The sequence below is a fragment of the Dermacentor albipictus genome, chromosome 1, assembly GCF_038994185.2.
Source record: "Dermacentor albipictus isolate Rhodes 1998 colony chromosome 1, USDA_Dalb.pri_finalv2, whole genome shotgun sequence".
In the NCBI taxonomy this organism is placed as follows: domain Eukaryota; kingdom Metazoa; phylum Arthropoda; class Arachnida; order Ixodida; family Ixodidae; genus Dermacentor; species Dermacentor albipictus.
Genome location: NC_091821.1, coordinates 367,206,805 through 367,222,079, shown reverse-complemented (window position 1 = coordinate 367,222,079; position 15,275 = coordinate 367,206,805). Strand labels below are relative to the sequence as shown.

Sequence of the window (15,275 nt, the reverse complement as noted above, 5' to 3'; positions counted from 1 at the left end):
CTCTTTGCATGCGAGGCGGGTGTTCTACCTCTACGCCACCGCTGCAAAAGTGTTTAGGGGATACCAAAATATGCACAAGGGTATTTAAAATACAGTATGTATCTTGATTAAAGTATTTAAAATATGTATAAGTCTGGCTAGCACTACATAAGTGCTGTGTGACATAGCACCACATTAACAGAAAAGGTTAAGTTGCATCGCCAGAGTACAAGAAATCGGTCATGTCATCACCTTGAAGCTGTCATCATACAGACAATGGCTTGCCTTACCCAAACACGTTGGCCTCTAGCAACGCTTTGCAGACCCCAAACGATGCTGAATAGCCACCTACCTGCAGTATGCTTCGCATAACATTTAGATTCCTGCAGCACGTAGAAGCTGCACAATTTTTTCTGAAGCTGTGCAAGAAAGTATATAAGAACTATGTAGCTTTAAATTTGGTCAGCAGCAATGGCTCAACACTGCAAGATATTTGGCAACACAGCCACAGAAAGAGTTGTTTCAGTTCTGTGTTACACGCTGCTGATCAGTGACAATAAGAGCCACAGGTTAAAGAACCTGTTGACTCTGTCTTGCATGATGGTTAGCAGTGGTAACCACACTGACATCTTTATCTGATTTTTTCCACGAGTCTCTTCTGTACTTCTCATAAGTCTTTACTGTTACTGAGGCTTGCTGCTTCTACTTCTGGGAAGCAGCAACTTTCTGGCTCTACAGTGATGCCTGTGGAGCGCACATCTTTTGCTTGCTCAGAGAAAGCTATGGTATCTCTCTTGTATACGAATGTGAAGGCAATGTGCATGATGCTGAAGGAAAGAGTGTTCATCACGAGCAGCGTGAGCATACAAAATTTAATGTTGCTCAATATTTGAGCAAAAAGAAATCTTGAGGTGTGAAGTTTCATTGGTAGTTCAGGGAACCAGCCGATATTACAGCAAGATGGGTACATGTCTTCACTGCAAAGATTTCTATAGCTCTGATTATTCACACCTATTTGTATTAATTAATTTTTCTCTGTCTTACCATATATTTTCAATAATTTTGGATTTCATTACAGAAACAGGCGATTGTGCTTGACAAAGTTGAAGTACAATGTTTTATAAAATTGTGGGCCTTTATGTGTCAAAACCACATACTGATTATGAGGCACGCTGTAATGAAGGACTCCGAAAATTTTGACCACCTGATGTTCTTTAATGTGCACCTAAATCTAAGTACACGGGTGTTTTCGCCCCCATCGAAATGCAGCCGCCGTGGCCGGGATTCGATCTCGTGACCTCGTGCTCAGCAGCCCAACACCATAGCCACTGAGCAACAACCACGGGTGAAGTACAATGTTGACTTTGTGAACTTACAATATGGAAAAACATGATTTGCTACAGGTAACGAGTACACAATGAATGCATCGTACTTGTACATGGCTGAAACCTGGAGCCTAAGGTTTCAGAATTAAATTCAAGGCAGTGCAAGAAGCAATGAAAAAAAAAAAGACAAGGTCCTGTACAATTATAATGCACAGGAGCAAGGCAGCAGGCCTCAGTTCATTGTGACAAATACTGAACACCGTGATACAAACCTTTCCTTTCAGCTCTTTGCAATACCAAAGGATTTTGAAATCACAACATAGAAAAGGGGTTACCGGTTTTGCTTGAAATTGGCATACTTGCAATAGATCAGTTTCCCTAGAAATCATAGCAAAAACAAAAAAGGATGTGCCGATATGAGTGTCTTCAATAAATAGCACTTGTGATTTTAATGAGGAGGGGGACATCTCCAGCTACAGACAGACAAGTTGTTAAAAGTTTATATTCTCAAAGTACAAAGTTTGGTCACTACAGCTGCCAAGCTTTGGTTGATGTCTGTTGTCTGCTACTTTCATCAATTCCTCATAAATTTGTTGGCCCATCAGGCTTTCAAGTTCTTTCCAGGCTTGTAGAGGAATGCAGTTTACTGTTCCGAAATTTCCAACTCAAAGTATGACCAGATAGACATCCTAGTCAAAATGAAAAAAAAAAAATATTGTTATGCACAGATTATAACCAGTGGTCTTTGGGAGTAACCGAAACAATATAGAAAGGAATATAGCCATGTGCAACAGCCATGTGCCAAGGTGGTCACAGCTGGCAACAGGCAGACAATAGAAGGGCATTAAAAGAGGGCCTTTGCTTCAGTTTGTTTATTTCAGCGAATAATCGTTATCATGACAAGATATAACCACGATCAACCAAACACACAAATTAGTCAAAACTTTATTGACAAGATTCATCCTAAAAGTTTTAGACAAAATTGTGCACAATAGGTTGTTCGAAAAACAGAGCTAAGTGCTGTCTAATTCAAGCAAAACCTTTGAGACAACTTAAAAGCACCGCTTCAGCAAATCTTTATTGAAATGGAAACACATTGTTGCTATTATACACAACTACTCTTCCCACTGCCTGCCAACATTTAGGTGTGACAATAGATCTGCAGCAAACAGGCTCTTGAGGGGTTTCCGTGGCTTTACTGGGGCAAGGTCATACTTCCTAAGCCTGCGCCTAATGAATTCTCTTGGCATGTGCTTTTCTTCTGCCTATTAAAAATAAAAATAAAAGAAACCTTAAAGATGTCACAGAACCAAGAAGCAAATAAATAACATTCCAAAATTTCTATATCTGTTCGAGACATAATTAGCCTAACGTTGGAACATACTGGCATAGCTGACTGTAACCTTGAAATAAGATCATTCACTTAATAACAGCTCCTTTTAAAAGGGCTGTGGTTGAACACCATTTAAAACCTCACTTAGGCTGTTCAAACTTCGCACATCTACTTTTCCTAGGCCAGAACTTAATTCTATGGGAACAAATATAAAATTGTGGCATAGGAATAAGATCACAATCAGCATCCTATATACAGGAAAGTTGGCATATCACAGCATAGGCCATTATAAAATGACCCTTATTCAGCAGCCACAACTTTGGCTGGTTTATGTATCTCGCGTCTGAAGGTGAAACAATGTAAAAAATAGTCAGCAGGTGTTTTATGTACTACAACCACAATTTACCAGAATTTCACTATGAGGCATGGCCATACTAGGGCATTCTTGATTAATTTCGACAAGCTAGGGTTCTTTAGGTTGCACCTAAATCTAAGTGCATCAGTGTTTTTGCATTTTGGCCCATCGAAATGTGGCTGCTGCAGCTGGGACTTGACCCGCGACCTCTGGCTTGGCAGAGCAATGCCATAGCCACTGGGCTACTGTGGCAGGTGGTAAAACAATGCGGTGAATGGGGAAGATAAAGATTCTCAAGCCATATCAAGAACTGCAAGCAACCATAATATAACTAAGCAGCTTAAGACCAAACATGTCTTACGTGTGTGAACACCAGAAGGTATCTGTTACACAGACACATTCTGCAACCACAAACACATAATGCAGAGACCAAGAAAATCCTTGAAAAAACTCCTGTTATTACCTCAAGTAGGCACAAATGCGACTAAATGCACAAAACATTAACTCGTTACACAAGTGAGCAGGTAAGGTAAAACGAAGGTAGACACAGTAAGGTCACTTACAGTGGTTAGGAAGGGCCTGCTTAGATACATCATTGCCTCCTCTTCAATTGCCAACTTCTTCCAGAGGTCAATTTTGATCTTTGGCGTGACAGGAGGGACAACTCTGTGTTTCCTAAAAAGAGAAACGATACGCAATCCAAGGATGGATTGTTATCCAGGCACTCTTTCACACAAGCAATCATCATGAAATACTAAGTGCCTGTTTACAACTCGAAGCACGTAAAGCAAACTCTAAATAGCAGTTTACTATATAAGAAAACCGTGGTCGACAATAATTGGCGCCAAAAACATGAGCAATATTGATTTCTTATGCAACTGTAGTGTCGGAAATGTAGATTAAAAATCACTGCAATATGTTCACTCGGTGCTAATGCATCACCTGGAGATATATCTTGCTCCCCAAGATTACAAAAACATTACAGGCCTGTATTTTTTCTTTCCTTGCCTCTTGCAGATGCATTTCCATTGGAAAAATGCCCAATCAAATCAACCTTTTATCTTGATTAACTTAAATCGAAGCAAAGACTTGTCTATTTGAGTTTAGGTTTCGTACCACAAAATTTTTGTCATAAGCTACTGCAGCAGTTGCGCGTAAATTACAAACGCACTGCTCACTAAGTACTAATCAAAGATGCAGTGACGCATGTGCAAGCTCATTTCCTTTAATACAGCCATTTTACCTTTATTTGCAGCGAGTTCTTTACGCACTGACCAGTTCACAGTTGTAAGTGCGAACAAAATTGTCCGGCTGCTTATAAATATACAATATCCAGGTAGCTTCTTTTGCTTCCGTTTTGGTAACCATCTCAAACGTATGCAAATGCACTTTTGCAAGCTAGTGCAGTGACGGGGAACACAGCACAAACGAAACTTAGTGTCAACTAAACACCCACAATTTTAATGCAGCGGGCGGCCCCTAATAACATTTTTACAAACTTCCTCAAGTGCAGTGCCCGTGAACGACTCGCACGCTAACAAGTCCGCGTTCCCATTATATGAAGTTCGCGGTCCTCCCTTTGTGCTGGAGGTTGTCGACCGGAGGCCAGCTGCCTTTAGAAAAACCTTAAGTGTGTGCCCCGACGACTCCAGATAGCGATCGTCGGGTGAAGCTGACCGAAACAAACGCAGGAATGTGGGATGCTCTACGGCTAATTCAAATAACCTAGTTTGGAGCTTATTTGCTAGTGTGCCGTATTTTGTTACCTGGGCGAAAGATACTAAACCCGAACATAAGTGGTCAAGGTAAATGTCATCGCCAATTTAACAAAACTTACTGCTGAGCTAGCTGGTTCATGACTTTAAACAATATACGACAACGACATATACGCGCCCGTATACGTCGTTTGTGTCTCACTTCGTCCTCGTCTGCTTAGCGCTGTAACCTTTGTTTCTAACTCATTACCAAGATACTACTTACCCTATATCTATCTTCCCTGGAATACGTTTCACGAAATGGAACCGAGGACCACCAAAGCCCCTCCTTTTGAAAACGCCAAGAAGCACATCTGTGAGTCTCATACTTGCAGTTCGTAAAAGACAAACACGCTAGTATCAATAAAACGCGCTCGGCGATATATATTTTGCGCCCACTTGCGACTCACGACCGTGCACCGTGCCCGCTGCGACTTCACATGGTCGCCACCATGTTGAAAATGATGCGATAGCGATCGTTTCACTAGCTTTTACTGGAGGCCTAGTATGGCCGTAGTTCTTGCACGGAATGGAAGGGCAGCACGCAAGCGAAGCAGCACGGCTCAGTGGAGCCCTGGACTAGGGGCCCAACCCTGCTAAGAAGGTCAAGCGTGTGCAGCGATGAAGACGAAGACCGAACGCTAAACCCCTAATGGACCAAATAAAGCTTTCTCTCTCTCTCGGTCCATACGGTCCATACAGTGGTCCATCCGACCGCAGCTAGAGCAGCGTCACAGTTACAGAAACCCATCCTCAAAGCAACAGGCCTAAAACATAAAATATAATTAGCAAGCTGCATTTCTTTTTCTGTAGCCCACGCTGGTTCACTATGTCAGGAGGGGGCAAGGCAAAAGGAGAAAAATATATAAATACATATCCCCACGCAAATCACGTTCCTTTTCAAAGCTTCACAGCCGCACAACTTATCTCCTCCATCGCACAAAACAAAAGGGGAGGCATAGAGGGTCGAGGCTAGAGTTGCGCCGAGACGAACGCCGCCTTTCATCTTGCGGCTGTTCTTTTTTGGTTCTTCGCTGAAATCTTGCGCAGTTCGATAAGCACGCTAATGGGTATCGGCTGTAGACCGCGCTCACTGCTCAGTGCCGGGTATTCCAACAGTCTGTTTTCGCCGCCAAGTAGACCTCGAACGATGACTGCCGACTAACGAGAAAGAAACACTCGTTTGCATTCGGATGTGATAACAGACAAGAGCTCTGATTGGTTGCCACGCTTGACACGTGGTCGTTTGCGCAACAGCGAGAGAGTGCAAAGTCATGGTAGGCTCGAATCTTCGCAAACAATTCGCAGAAGAGTGTAAGGTACCATGGCGGAAGAGCACTTTCTTGTGGGCGCTCTTGTTGCGCTTGCTGCCGTGCTTGTTGTGTTCCTGCAGCAGTTTTGTCGAAAGTCGAGCTTGAAGAGGTTGCCGCCTGGGCCATTAAGCTTGCCTATTATTGGTTCCTCCTATATTCTTGGAAGGTGAGTTGCGAGCGGCGCTATGTTTTACAAAGTTTGTACTAATAATGCTCTGTTTGACAAAACCTCTAGTGTACATTGTTCCCTGCTTTTCCAGGTACCCGAACGCATGGGATGCGTTTAGCGACCTGCGCCGCCGCTACGGAGGCGTTTATTCAATCAATCTCGGCTCAAGACGATGCCTTGTGGTCAGCACTGTTGACGCTCTTCGTGAAATCTTGGTCACAAAGGGGACGGACTTCGCTGACAGGCCGGACTCGCTTCGTTACCACGCGATATTCAAGGACAACCGGAACCTATGTACGGTAAATTCTTTATGCCCTCTCCTCAGCAGCCTTATTTTTTATTCGGTACTCATGGTGTTTTCTTTTTTTTTTCGTCTGGCCAGCTATAGCGTTATGCGACTGGTCTTCGAAGCAACGAACGAGACGCGAGCTTTGCTACCCAGTCATGCATCCGAAGCAAGGGTCCGCAGAACAGTCGCGACTGAGTGCGTCTATTGAGACTGAACTGCTCTACCTGACTGGCGAGCTTTCCCGGACCAGTGGCAGAGCCATCAAGCCACGGCAAGCGCTCCTTGTCACCACTGCAAACATATTTTACAAGTTCTTCTGTACGGAGCGTTTCAGTCCCGATGACTCGAAATTCTTGCGCATAGTGGACCTTTACAATGAAGTATTTCATCAACTCTTCCAGGGATTCGCCATCGACTTCATGCCTTGGTTAAAGGTACGTGTGCTGGCGTAAACGTTTCTAGAAAAGGAAAAAAGAAAAGGGGCCACGCCTTCGTGCTTTGCACATAGCCATAGTGGCAGCAGCTGTATTTTTTTTTTTTGAGTGGCGCGCAAATGAGTGCTTCGTTTTTTGTTCGGCGTTGTCTTTCAGTTGATATTTTGATTCCTTCGTTCGATTGCTAGGCCTTTCTTCCGTTGCTTTGTCTTTTGCCACATGCGGTTGCAGTCCTCGGCATCGACATTTGATACCGCGCACTACAAGGCGCATGTTCGGTCTTGATTTCCCGGGAGCGCTAGTAGACGCCAGTGTGCAGCGGCTCCTTTTCTTTTTTGACACAAACAAACAGGTCGCTTATAGAATACAGCTCGATCTCGCCTTTAAGCTCAATTTTTTTTAGTTAGCTTCGCTTGAGTCTCGCGTCTTGGCCGAGACTTACCGATGCGATACGGTGCCGGCGTGGTCATCTGCCGCCCACTCCGTATTTCTAGGCAGTTGGTGACGATCCCTTGAAGTTTAATTCGAAGTGGCCTTAGACCTGCCGCAGTATATAGCTACGTCGTTATGCTGCTCACCCCGAGGTCGTGAGTTAATTACCGGTTGCCAAAGCCGCATCCATAATAGCCTAATGTGCAATGTGATTTGTCCTGTGATGGCTGCTCGCGCTACGAAAATCTACAGCTGCGCATGAGGAATGGAGCTATTTTCTACAAAAGCTGTGTTAAAAAAATTTGTTAAAAGTTAAAGGAACAGGTTCTAGTGGCAGATCAAAGTGAACTTTTTGGCCATTCACACTGCCGAAAACACCTTCTAAAAAGCTTGCTCCTTTTGGGGCTCATCTTGTCCCACAATAGTCATGTCTTGTTCGCATTTCCTTTCTTTAACCCGGTACTTCCCATTCACGAACGGCATGCGCACAGCCATGGAGGAAGGAAACTGTTTCTTTCCTCTTAGTTTCCATCCATGCGTACAGCATTCTCGACAGGAAAGTAGCGAGCGCTGAGTCTTCAAGAAAGGAAGCGCAAGCAAGGCAGATGACGATTATTGCACTCTAAAAAAAAAAAAAGTTTACATCCTTTGGGGTGTACATTGCCATACAATAATCATGTCTTGCCCGCGTTTCCGTTCTTGAAATCGCTGCGCTCGTTACTTTCCTGTCAAGAATGATGTCATGCTGATCACGCGCATGCCGTTCGTTACTTGGAAGTAGCGGGCTCGCAGCGTTAAAGGAAAAAAATTAGGGCAGAACGGTTGGCAATTACTGTGTGGCAAATGTTACACCCCAAAGGGAGCAACTGTTTTTAGAGTGTTGTGGGACAAATATGCACCCCAAAGGATGCAACTGTTTTAAGATTGTACTCTAAAAGGAGCTAGTTACAGGCTTTGGGGCGTGTCTGGCACACATCTCTTGCGTGCGCTGCGCTCCCGATATTTCCAGGTCATGAGCCGCATGCGTTTTATCGGCGCGACATAGCAGTCTTCACGGCAAATTATCGAGCGGCAGAGCTTTTGAGGAGCAACGCAAGCAAAACAGATAATTATTGTTCGCTCTTTAAAAGGTTTACACCCTTTGGGGTTTATTTTGTCCCATAACGATAATCGTCATCTGTTTTGCTTGCGTTTCCTTTCTTGAAAACTCGGCGCTCACTACTTTTCTGACGAGAATGCTGTGTCAAGCTGATAACGCGCAATCCGTTCGTGACTATAGGAAGTACCGGGCTGGCAGCGCTAACGGAAATGTGGGCAAGACGGATGACGATTATTGTTGTGGGACAAAATACAATTCAAAGGGCGTAAGCTCCTTTAAAAGTGTTGTGGGACAAATATATGCTTTAAAGGGTGTGTACTGGTTTTAGTGTCTGCAGGAAGTTGCAGTTTTGCACAGTGCATGCTTTCGCGGACATTGCTTTGTACGGTTTCAGCGCCGCATTAGTATTACGGCGTGTACCTGCAGATGTAAAACAGTTCGCTGTGTCGTTTTCATCGCGCTTAGGTGGTCCAGGGCAAACAACTATGTATTCTCAAGGAGAAGTCTATGGAAATATACCGCTTCACCCTGGACATCATGGACAGACGGGAAAGGGCCATGGCCAGCAGTGGCAGCGGTGCAGGACTGGATCAGGCCCGTGACCTCATGGATGTGTTGCTGCTCTCGCTCAAAGATCCAAGCACCAAAGGCCAGTTGGACAAGATCGACGTCGCCGTCGTAATCGAGGACCTCATCGGGGGCCACTCTGTCGTCGCCAACCTCTGGGTTTGGTGCCTCTACATTCTGAGCACCTACCCGTAAGTAACAGGAGTCCGTTTGTCTGCGGCCTCACGTATATGGTTGTGCATACACAATCACTATACAAGCAATTTTAAAGCAGCACTAAACAAACTAGGCAAAAATAACCTTGCCATCCCACTTTATGGCACATGAAGCTACAACTGCAACCCATGCGGGCTTTGTCTACAAGCTGCTTAGCTGAAAAACTCGCCCCGGTCTCTATAGACAAACCCGTGGGGACATCGCTCCTGTGTAGTTCGATTCAGGCCGGTGGTAACTTCTTTTCTCATAGATGTACAATCGCGATCAAATATACACGGCTCGGGTGCAGGAGCGACTGCGGGTCTCGCTTGTGTTTTTCTACGGGAATGTGGAAGCGCTATAGAAATGAACTCGTAGATCGGCTCAATTATATAACCGCTATCTAGCCCAAGTAAAGGCGCTTTTCTTCTTTTTTTTTTGCGTATCCAGGGGGCTTAAGTCTAGCCCGACTAGACGTTCCCAGTATGGCGTCACAATTGAACTTAGTGCGGGAATTTCATTGTGGCATCGCCGTCAGTCTTTCGCTCTCGCATTTAATCGTCATGCGAAGCCAGCAAGTCTCGGTAATCAAGTAAAATATTTGGCCCTCCGGAACGGTAATTGGCTACTACGTAAGTAAGCTTGAGGTATCCTGCATGGCCTGGTAGCTGTTCGCCGCGTATACTAGGAGCACCTCGCGCTTTTGCATATGACGCGATGTACTACGACGCTCAGACTGCGCATGCACGGTGGCACAGCTGCGCAGCACAAACGGCCTTTCGGAGACGCGCATTGGAATCGCGTTTCTTGTTGCGTTGCTTTTGTCCGTTATCAGCGTCCCCTACCGCAAGGGTGAGTGTTCGCATCGTACAGCAGTTGCCGCGAGAATGGCCGCTCGAGGCACTTCGTGTGCATTCGCGGGCTTCTTTAGGATTCGAAAAACTTTCCCGTAGAACTTACTGAGCAAAAGCTGTATTGGGAGTTTCTCGTGTTGCTCTGCAATTTCCTCATTCACACTTTCGATATTATATTTCACTTGATAATTAAGACTAATTATGTAATTAGGCGGAATGCAAAAATCTGAGTATCTCTATGCAACGGCAAACATTACCTTCCTTCTGTCCAGTTACGTGGCATTTGCATATCTTTAAATCTTGGCGCGTGATAGTTGGGATGTCTATAGACAGCCAGAAGTAGCCAGGGCGCGTATGGATAAGATTTCGTATAACTTCAACAGATAAATTTCACGAACTTCACGTTCGTGAATCATTCGTAGTTCTAAAGCACCGTGGACACTGTTTTCACTATTAAGCACATCGTCTGTAGTTTACAGCGTTTGTGAGCGTGTAGATAACCAGAGTTGTGCGACGGCGTATGTGTTCACGTTGATACGGTGTGCCTGGTCTTCCTGAATCAACCTCAGTAGCGCTCGTCGCTGCTAGTTTTACACGACGCAGGCTTCGTGCAGAAACAGTCTACACTATATACTCTCGCTGCCCTTGCCGGAAAGAGTGTAGGCCTCGTGCAGGGGTACGGTACCCGTTCAGCACGAGCAAGGGTTTTCGTGCTCAATTGGCGCGTTAAGTATACAGGGTCGACGGTCTACGTTAGGTGCAAAATCTTTTTTTCTTTTTTCCATTTTGCGGAATCGTCGATTCTACTTCACCGTAAACCTGTTTTGTTTCCACATGCACGTGTTCGTGTACCGCAGTGCGCAATTTCATTTCTTGCAAAATAAGGGGTAAGCAATGTTTCCTTAGCAGTTTGGCGCGGATATCTATAGTGGCGCTATAGTTCCGATTTCTGTCAAACATACGCGACTTCACCGGTGCAGGGCTTCAATTGCGCAAGGGCAACATATTCCCAGAAGTGAACTCGTTAGAGAACGTTTCTAAGGGAGCTAATCGCGCAATTGCTATTTGCCTGTTGAAGTAATATCCACCCCAAGCGGAATCGCGTTGTCGCAGGTGATATTTTTGGGGGGGCGCATCTATGGGCGGAAAGAGATCCCGAAAAACGTGATATTAGGAAAGGGTTTCTATAATATATTTTTGATGCGCACCGCTTTCTTGGGGAGTTCAATGAAACAATCTTTCATTTCCTGCACCAAACAGTTTAGTGTTGCTCTCGGGGTACCAGTCGTCAGAAAAGGCATTGGTACGAGTATATAGCTCTACAAGCCAGCATCAAGCGAGCGATCTCGACACGGCTATTTGTATGCCCGTCCGCAGGGAAGTGCAACGCAAGATCAGGGAAGAAACGAGGGCGATAAGCTCCTCTGAGGAGCGACGACCCTGCCTTTTGGACCGGAGCCATTTGTGCTACACAGAGGCCACGCTGTACGAGGTCATCAGGGTCGTAAACTCGCCCATCATTCCCCATGTCTGCACCAACGATACCACGGTCCAGGGTAAGCACCATGTATCATCGACGGATACAAGTGAATTATATGTCCAGCTAATCAATATTTCAGTCCTTTATTGGTGTGCGCTTCTGTCACATAATTGTCATTTCGCTCTTGTGGGTTAAGTTTCAAAAATCGTGTACCTACTGTAATTGAGCACATGTCGGCGCTGCGTGCCTAAGATACGCTCGCTTTAACTGCATATGTCCAGTACTTTGCGGCTCGGAGCGTTGTGTGAGTAGGTGTTTTAAAGCGTTCCTGACAACAAAATGCTGGACACATAACACGCCGAAGAGATTCATGCAATTTCGTAGCGCTACACCTCACAGATCGTAGTTCCGGGGCATGCATTATACTCCAAGAAAGTTTACACCCTTTGGGGTGTCTATCTGCCTTGTTCGAGTTTCCTTTCTTGAGAACGCCGCGCCCGGTACTTTCCTGTCGGCCACAGCCTGTGGCGTAGCTAGGTCGTCTGGCACCCGGGGCCCATAGGTCTTATGTCATAACCCTCCCCCCAAACTCCAGGCGTAGCCGGCGGAAAGAGGGGTGTCTTCAGACGTATATGACACCCCCCCACTGGCCCCTTGCACCCGGGGCCCACGGCCCCCCGGCCCCCCCTGTTGCTACGCCACTGGCCACAGGTTTCCTTCCTCCATGCTGTCGGCAATGCTGTCATGCTGATAAAGCGCATGCCGTTCGTTACTGGGAACTATACCGGGCTCGCCGCGTTAAAGAAAGGAAGTGCCGACAAGACAGATGTCGTTTATTGACGTGTGGCAAGATACGACTCAAGGGTGTAAACTTTTCTTAGTGCATACAAAAATTATACACCTATTGGGGTGTAATATTGTTCCACAAATATTTGACCATTTTTTCTCGTTTGACCGCGGTGTTTTGTCATGAACGTTACACGCAGCGTGAATGCATCGACAGGCAAGTGCTCGTCGCACTGCGTTACAGGAAGGACCTATAACAATTACCGTTGCAAAAACTACTAAAGTGCTGGGGTAGCTAGCTGCATCTCCACCGCTCTCTTCGCGGTATTCTATATTCAGAATACACTTACGTTCCGAGTACTACGTTACACGATATTTACACCGTGCGCTATAACTGCGATACCACGTGCACAAAATTAAGCGATTGTCTAACCGCGCCAAGCAAGCATGCTTTGTTTGTAGTCGGCATGCGAAGAGGCTATGCAGATTTCAGCAGCGTCCGTGATTTCTCTGTTGCGCAGGTTTTCACGTGAGCAGGGGCACCGTCGTAATGTTCAACACGAACGACATCAACTACTGCTCGGACCTCTGGGAGAAGCCCTGGGATTTCAACCCTGAAAGGCAATGTTCCCACGCCTACTGAAAACATCTCTTCGTACGATCGTTGCCTCTCGCCTGCATGTGCTTTATAGGTCTATTCGACTCAGCCAAGTTTCCCTGCACCTACTAACGGTGCACTGCACCTGTGCATTCGATTCACCGAGGTGCAGCGGCGCACCCTGCACCCCCGTGCTCGGTTGAACGGGGTATGCAAGGCAAGGTGCCGCCGCGGTGCAGCGCACCCTTAAACCTTGCAGCGAGTGGGTGCAGCCCGGAACTGGCAACCCCATTCACCTTTTTCGTTTGTTCTGCCGCGCACCCTTTCACAAACTTTTTTTCCTCATCTTGCTTGCCGCCACAAACCTTGTGCTCGTCGCAAATAGCCCCGTATATCTCAGTGTATGCACAAGCGTTCACATGTCCAAACTTAATTCACTCGTTGTCCCAATGGCAAACTACTGGCGCACACGTAACAACCGTTCAACTCGTTTATATGCTTTCACATGCTTCGAAACCTTATGTGACTGTAATAAGCACATATCACTCGCACAGCCCGCTCATTCAACTGTCTTGCTTGCGCAGGTTTCTCGGCGGGAACGGATGTGTCCTCAAGCCCAGCCACTTCTTCCCCTTCGGCACCGGCAAGCGCTCCTGCATGGGCGACGGGCTCGTGCGCGCCACGCTGGTGCTCGGCATGGCGGCGCTGCTCGGACGCTTCGAGCTCTCTTTGGCCCCAGGCCAGGAGCCCGCGCGCTTCGCAGATTTCCGCAGCAAGGTCATCTTCGACCGCGATCCGGAAATCGTCTTCACGGAGGTCGCTGCACGCCCGCAGTGCCAGTAGCTCCGCCCGGTTGAGCACACGCCCATCCTTCAACTGTCTTACCGCCGCCATATTCCGTTCATCGTCGTTCGCGCGTCACTGACGCTTCGACAGGTTCGTCCAGGTCTGCCCGTGTGCCCATTACGCGAAGCGTATAGCTTTTCCGCTTTCACGGCATTTGTTGGGCTTCTGAGTACATGTCTGGGAAGACCGGCTATTTCGGAATGTCAACTGACACAGGTCAGCGATTCATTCGGGTCACGAGAAATCCATGGCGCCTACGTTCCGATGTCAGTCCGCACGTAACTTTCTGCAGACCTTCGGAACTTGCGTACCGGTCCCCCGCTGCATACGGCCAAAGCGCGGCACTTGGCGGCGTGCGCCACAAGCGCTCCGTGCCCGTGCGACACGGCAACAGCCTGGACTGCCGATAGTGCTAACTCCATCACTCTACACTTCTTTGCAGCTGGAGTCATCTGTCGGTGCAGCGGCTCGGGCAGGAGGGAAGCTCGGGGCTTGGTCCATGCTTGGTCCATGTTTGGTCCAAGCGCGCAAAGGCATGTCGACACTGCTCGTGTGCGGCCGCGTGACGTCGGCGGCGCGTTTGCGCGCAACCGAAACCCGCGCCTCAGCTCAGCTTCGCGCTCCCGTGCCACCCGCGGGCGTCGCTGCCCCGGCGGGCTCCCTTTTACACTAAATCACGTTCATAATAAACAGACCGTCCACCTCTTATTCGACGCGTCACGTAACCTTGCTGCGACAACTCGCCACTACACTGGGGTCACGCTTTCAAAGTTCACCGCCCTTCAGCTCACCGTTGTCGCGCTGGCCAGCCGTAACTCTCGTTAAACTGTCATCAGCATCGACTGGATTCCTCCAGCGCCCGCAGACGCATTTGATTCTTCCTGGTCAAGCGGTAACCACTCGTCTCTTTAGAGGTGCCAGTCACTAACTGTTCGACCCAACACTTCGAGCCGCCCGAGCGGCGTGCTGGTTGGACAAGTCTAGGGTGTTCCAGTCGTGTATAAAAGCACTCTTTAGATTCATTTGCGGCCCGAAATTGTGGTGCATTGTGCGCCACATCGTGCGTGTCTGCTCGGTGAAGCTTCGCACTCGCCGCGTCCCCGTTCACCGTCACGTCCATGAGCCATGCGCGCCTCGCTACACATCCTGACCCGACGACTGGAGCGCGGGCGTCCAGCCGCCGCAGCCAGAGGTGCCCGCGTGTGGTGCGGTGAGCGCGTAGCTGCTGCTGGGGTTGGGAACGTGCGCGCCTTTACTCACGCGTGCGCCAAACCGCGGCCGAAACCTTCGAGCGTGCGTTTGCCATTGCGACTCAACGGTCCGAGCTCTGGGCGTTCCTCCTGTCCTGAACCTTTGGATGCGCGTGCATGGACGCCATGTCTGGGACTCGCGCCCTCGACCTCCAGGATTGTCGCAACTCGCCATACCAATATTGTTTTAATTTCGCTAATTTTAACGCCACTTTCT

General features: G+C 47.5%; 1 protein-coding gene and 1 long non-coding RNA gene across 2 annotated transcripts; one reads left to right on the top strand and one right to left on the bottom strand.

The window, feature by feature from the left end:
- Window positions 1-2,541: 2,541 nt before the first annotated feature.
- On the bottom strand, window positions 2,542-5,973 carry LOC135906934 (uncharacterized). Its single transcript, XR_010565853.1, has 3 exons — window positions 5,841-5,973; window positions 3,556-3,667; window positions 2,542-2,569 (listed from the first exon to the last, which is right to left on the bottom strand). It is a non-coding gene; the product is annotated as an uncharacterized lncRNA (long non-coding RNA).
- Window positions 5,969-13,891, top strand: LOC135906931 (cytochrome P450 307a1-like). Its single transcript, XM_065438556.2, has 7 exons — window positions 5,969-6,225; window positions 6,320-6,522; window positions 6,611-6,951; window positions 8,948-9,240; window positions 11,476-11,654; window positions 12,886-12,985; window positions 13,547-13,891. Exons 1-7 carry the CDS (start codon window positions 6,071-6,073, stop codon window positions 13,803-13,805), a joined length of 1,530 nt encoding a protein of 509 aa, XP_065294628.1. The 5' UTR covers window positions 5,969-6,070; the 3' UTR covers window positions 13,806-13,891.
- Window positions 13,892-15,275: the final 1,384 nt, after the last annotated feature.

Excerpts from the sequence above, each read along its gene's own strand:
- LOC135906931 (XM_065438556.2), top strand. The coding sequence starts at position 6,071 with ATGGCGGAAGAGCACTTTCTTGTGGGCGCTCTTGTTGCGCTTGCTGCC. Across the intron at positions 11,655-12,885 it reads CAACGATACCACGGTCCAGG|GTTTTCACGTGAGCAGGGGC; the intron begins GTAAGCACCATG and ends TCTGTTGCGCAG. Across the intron at positions 12,986-13,546 it reads TGGGATTTCAACCCTGAAAG|GTTTCTCGGCGGGAACGGAT; the intron begins GCAATGTTCCCA and ends TTGCTTGCGCAG.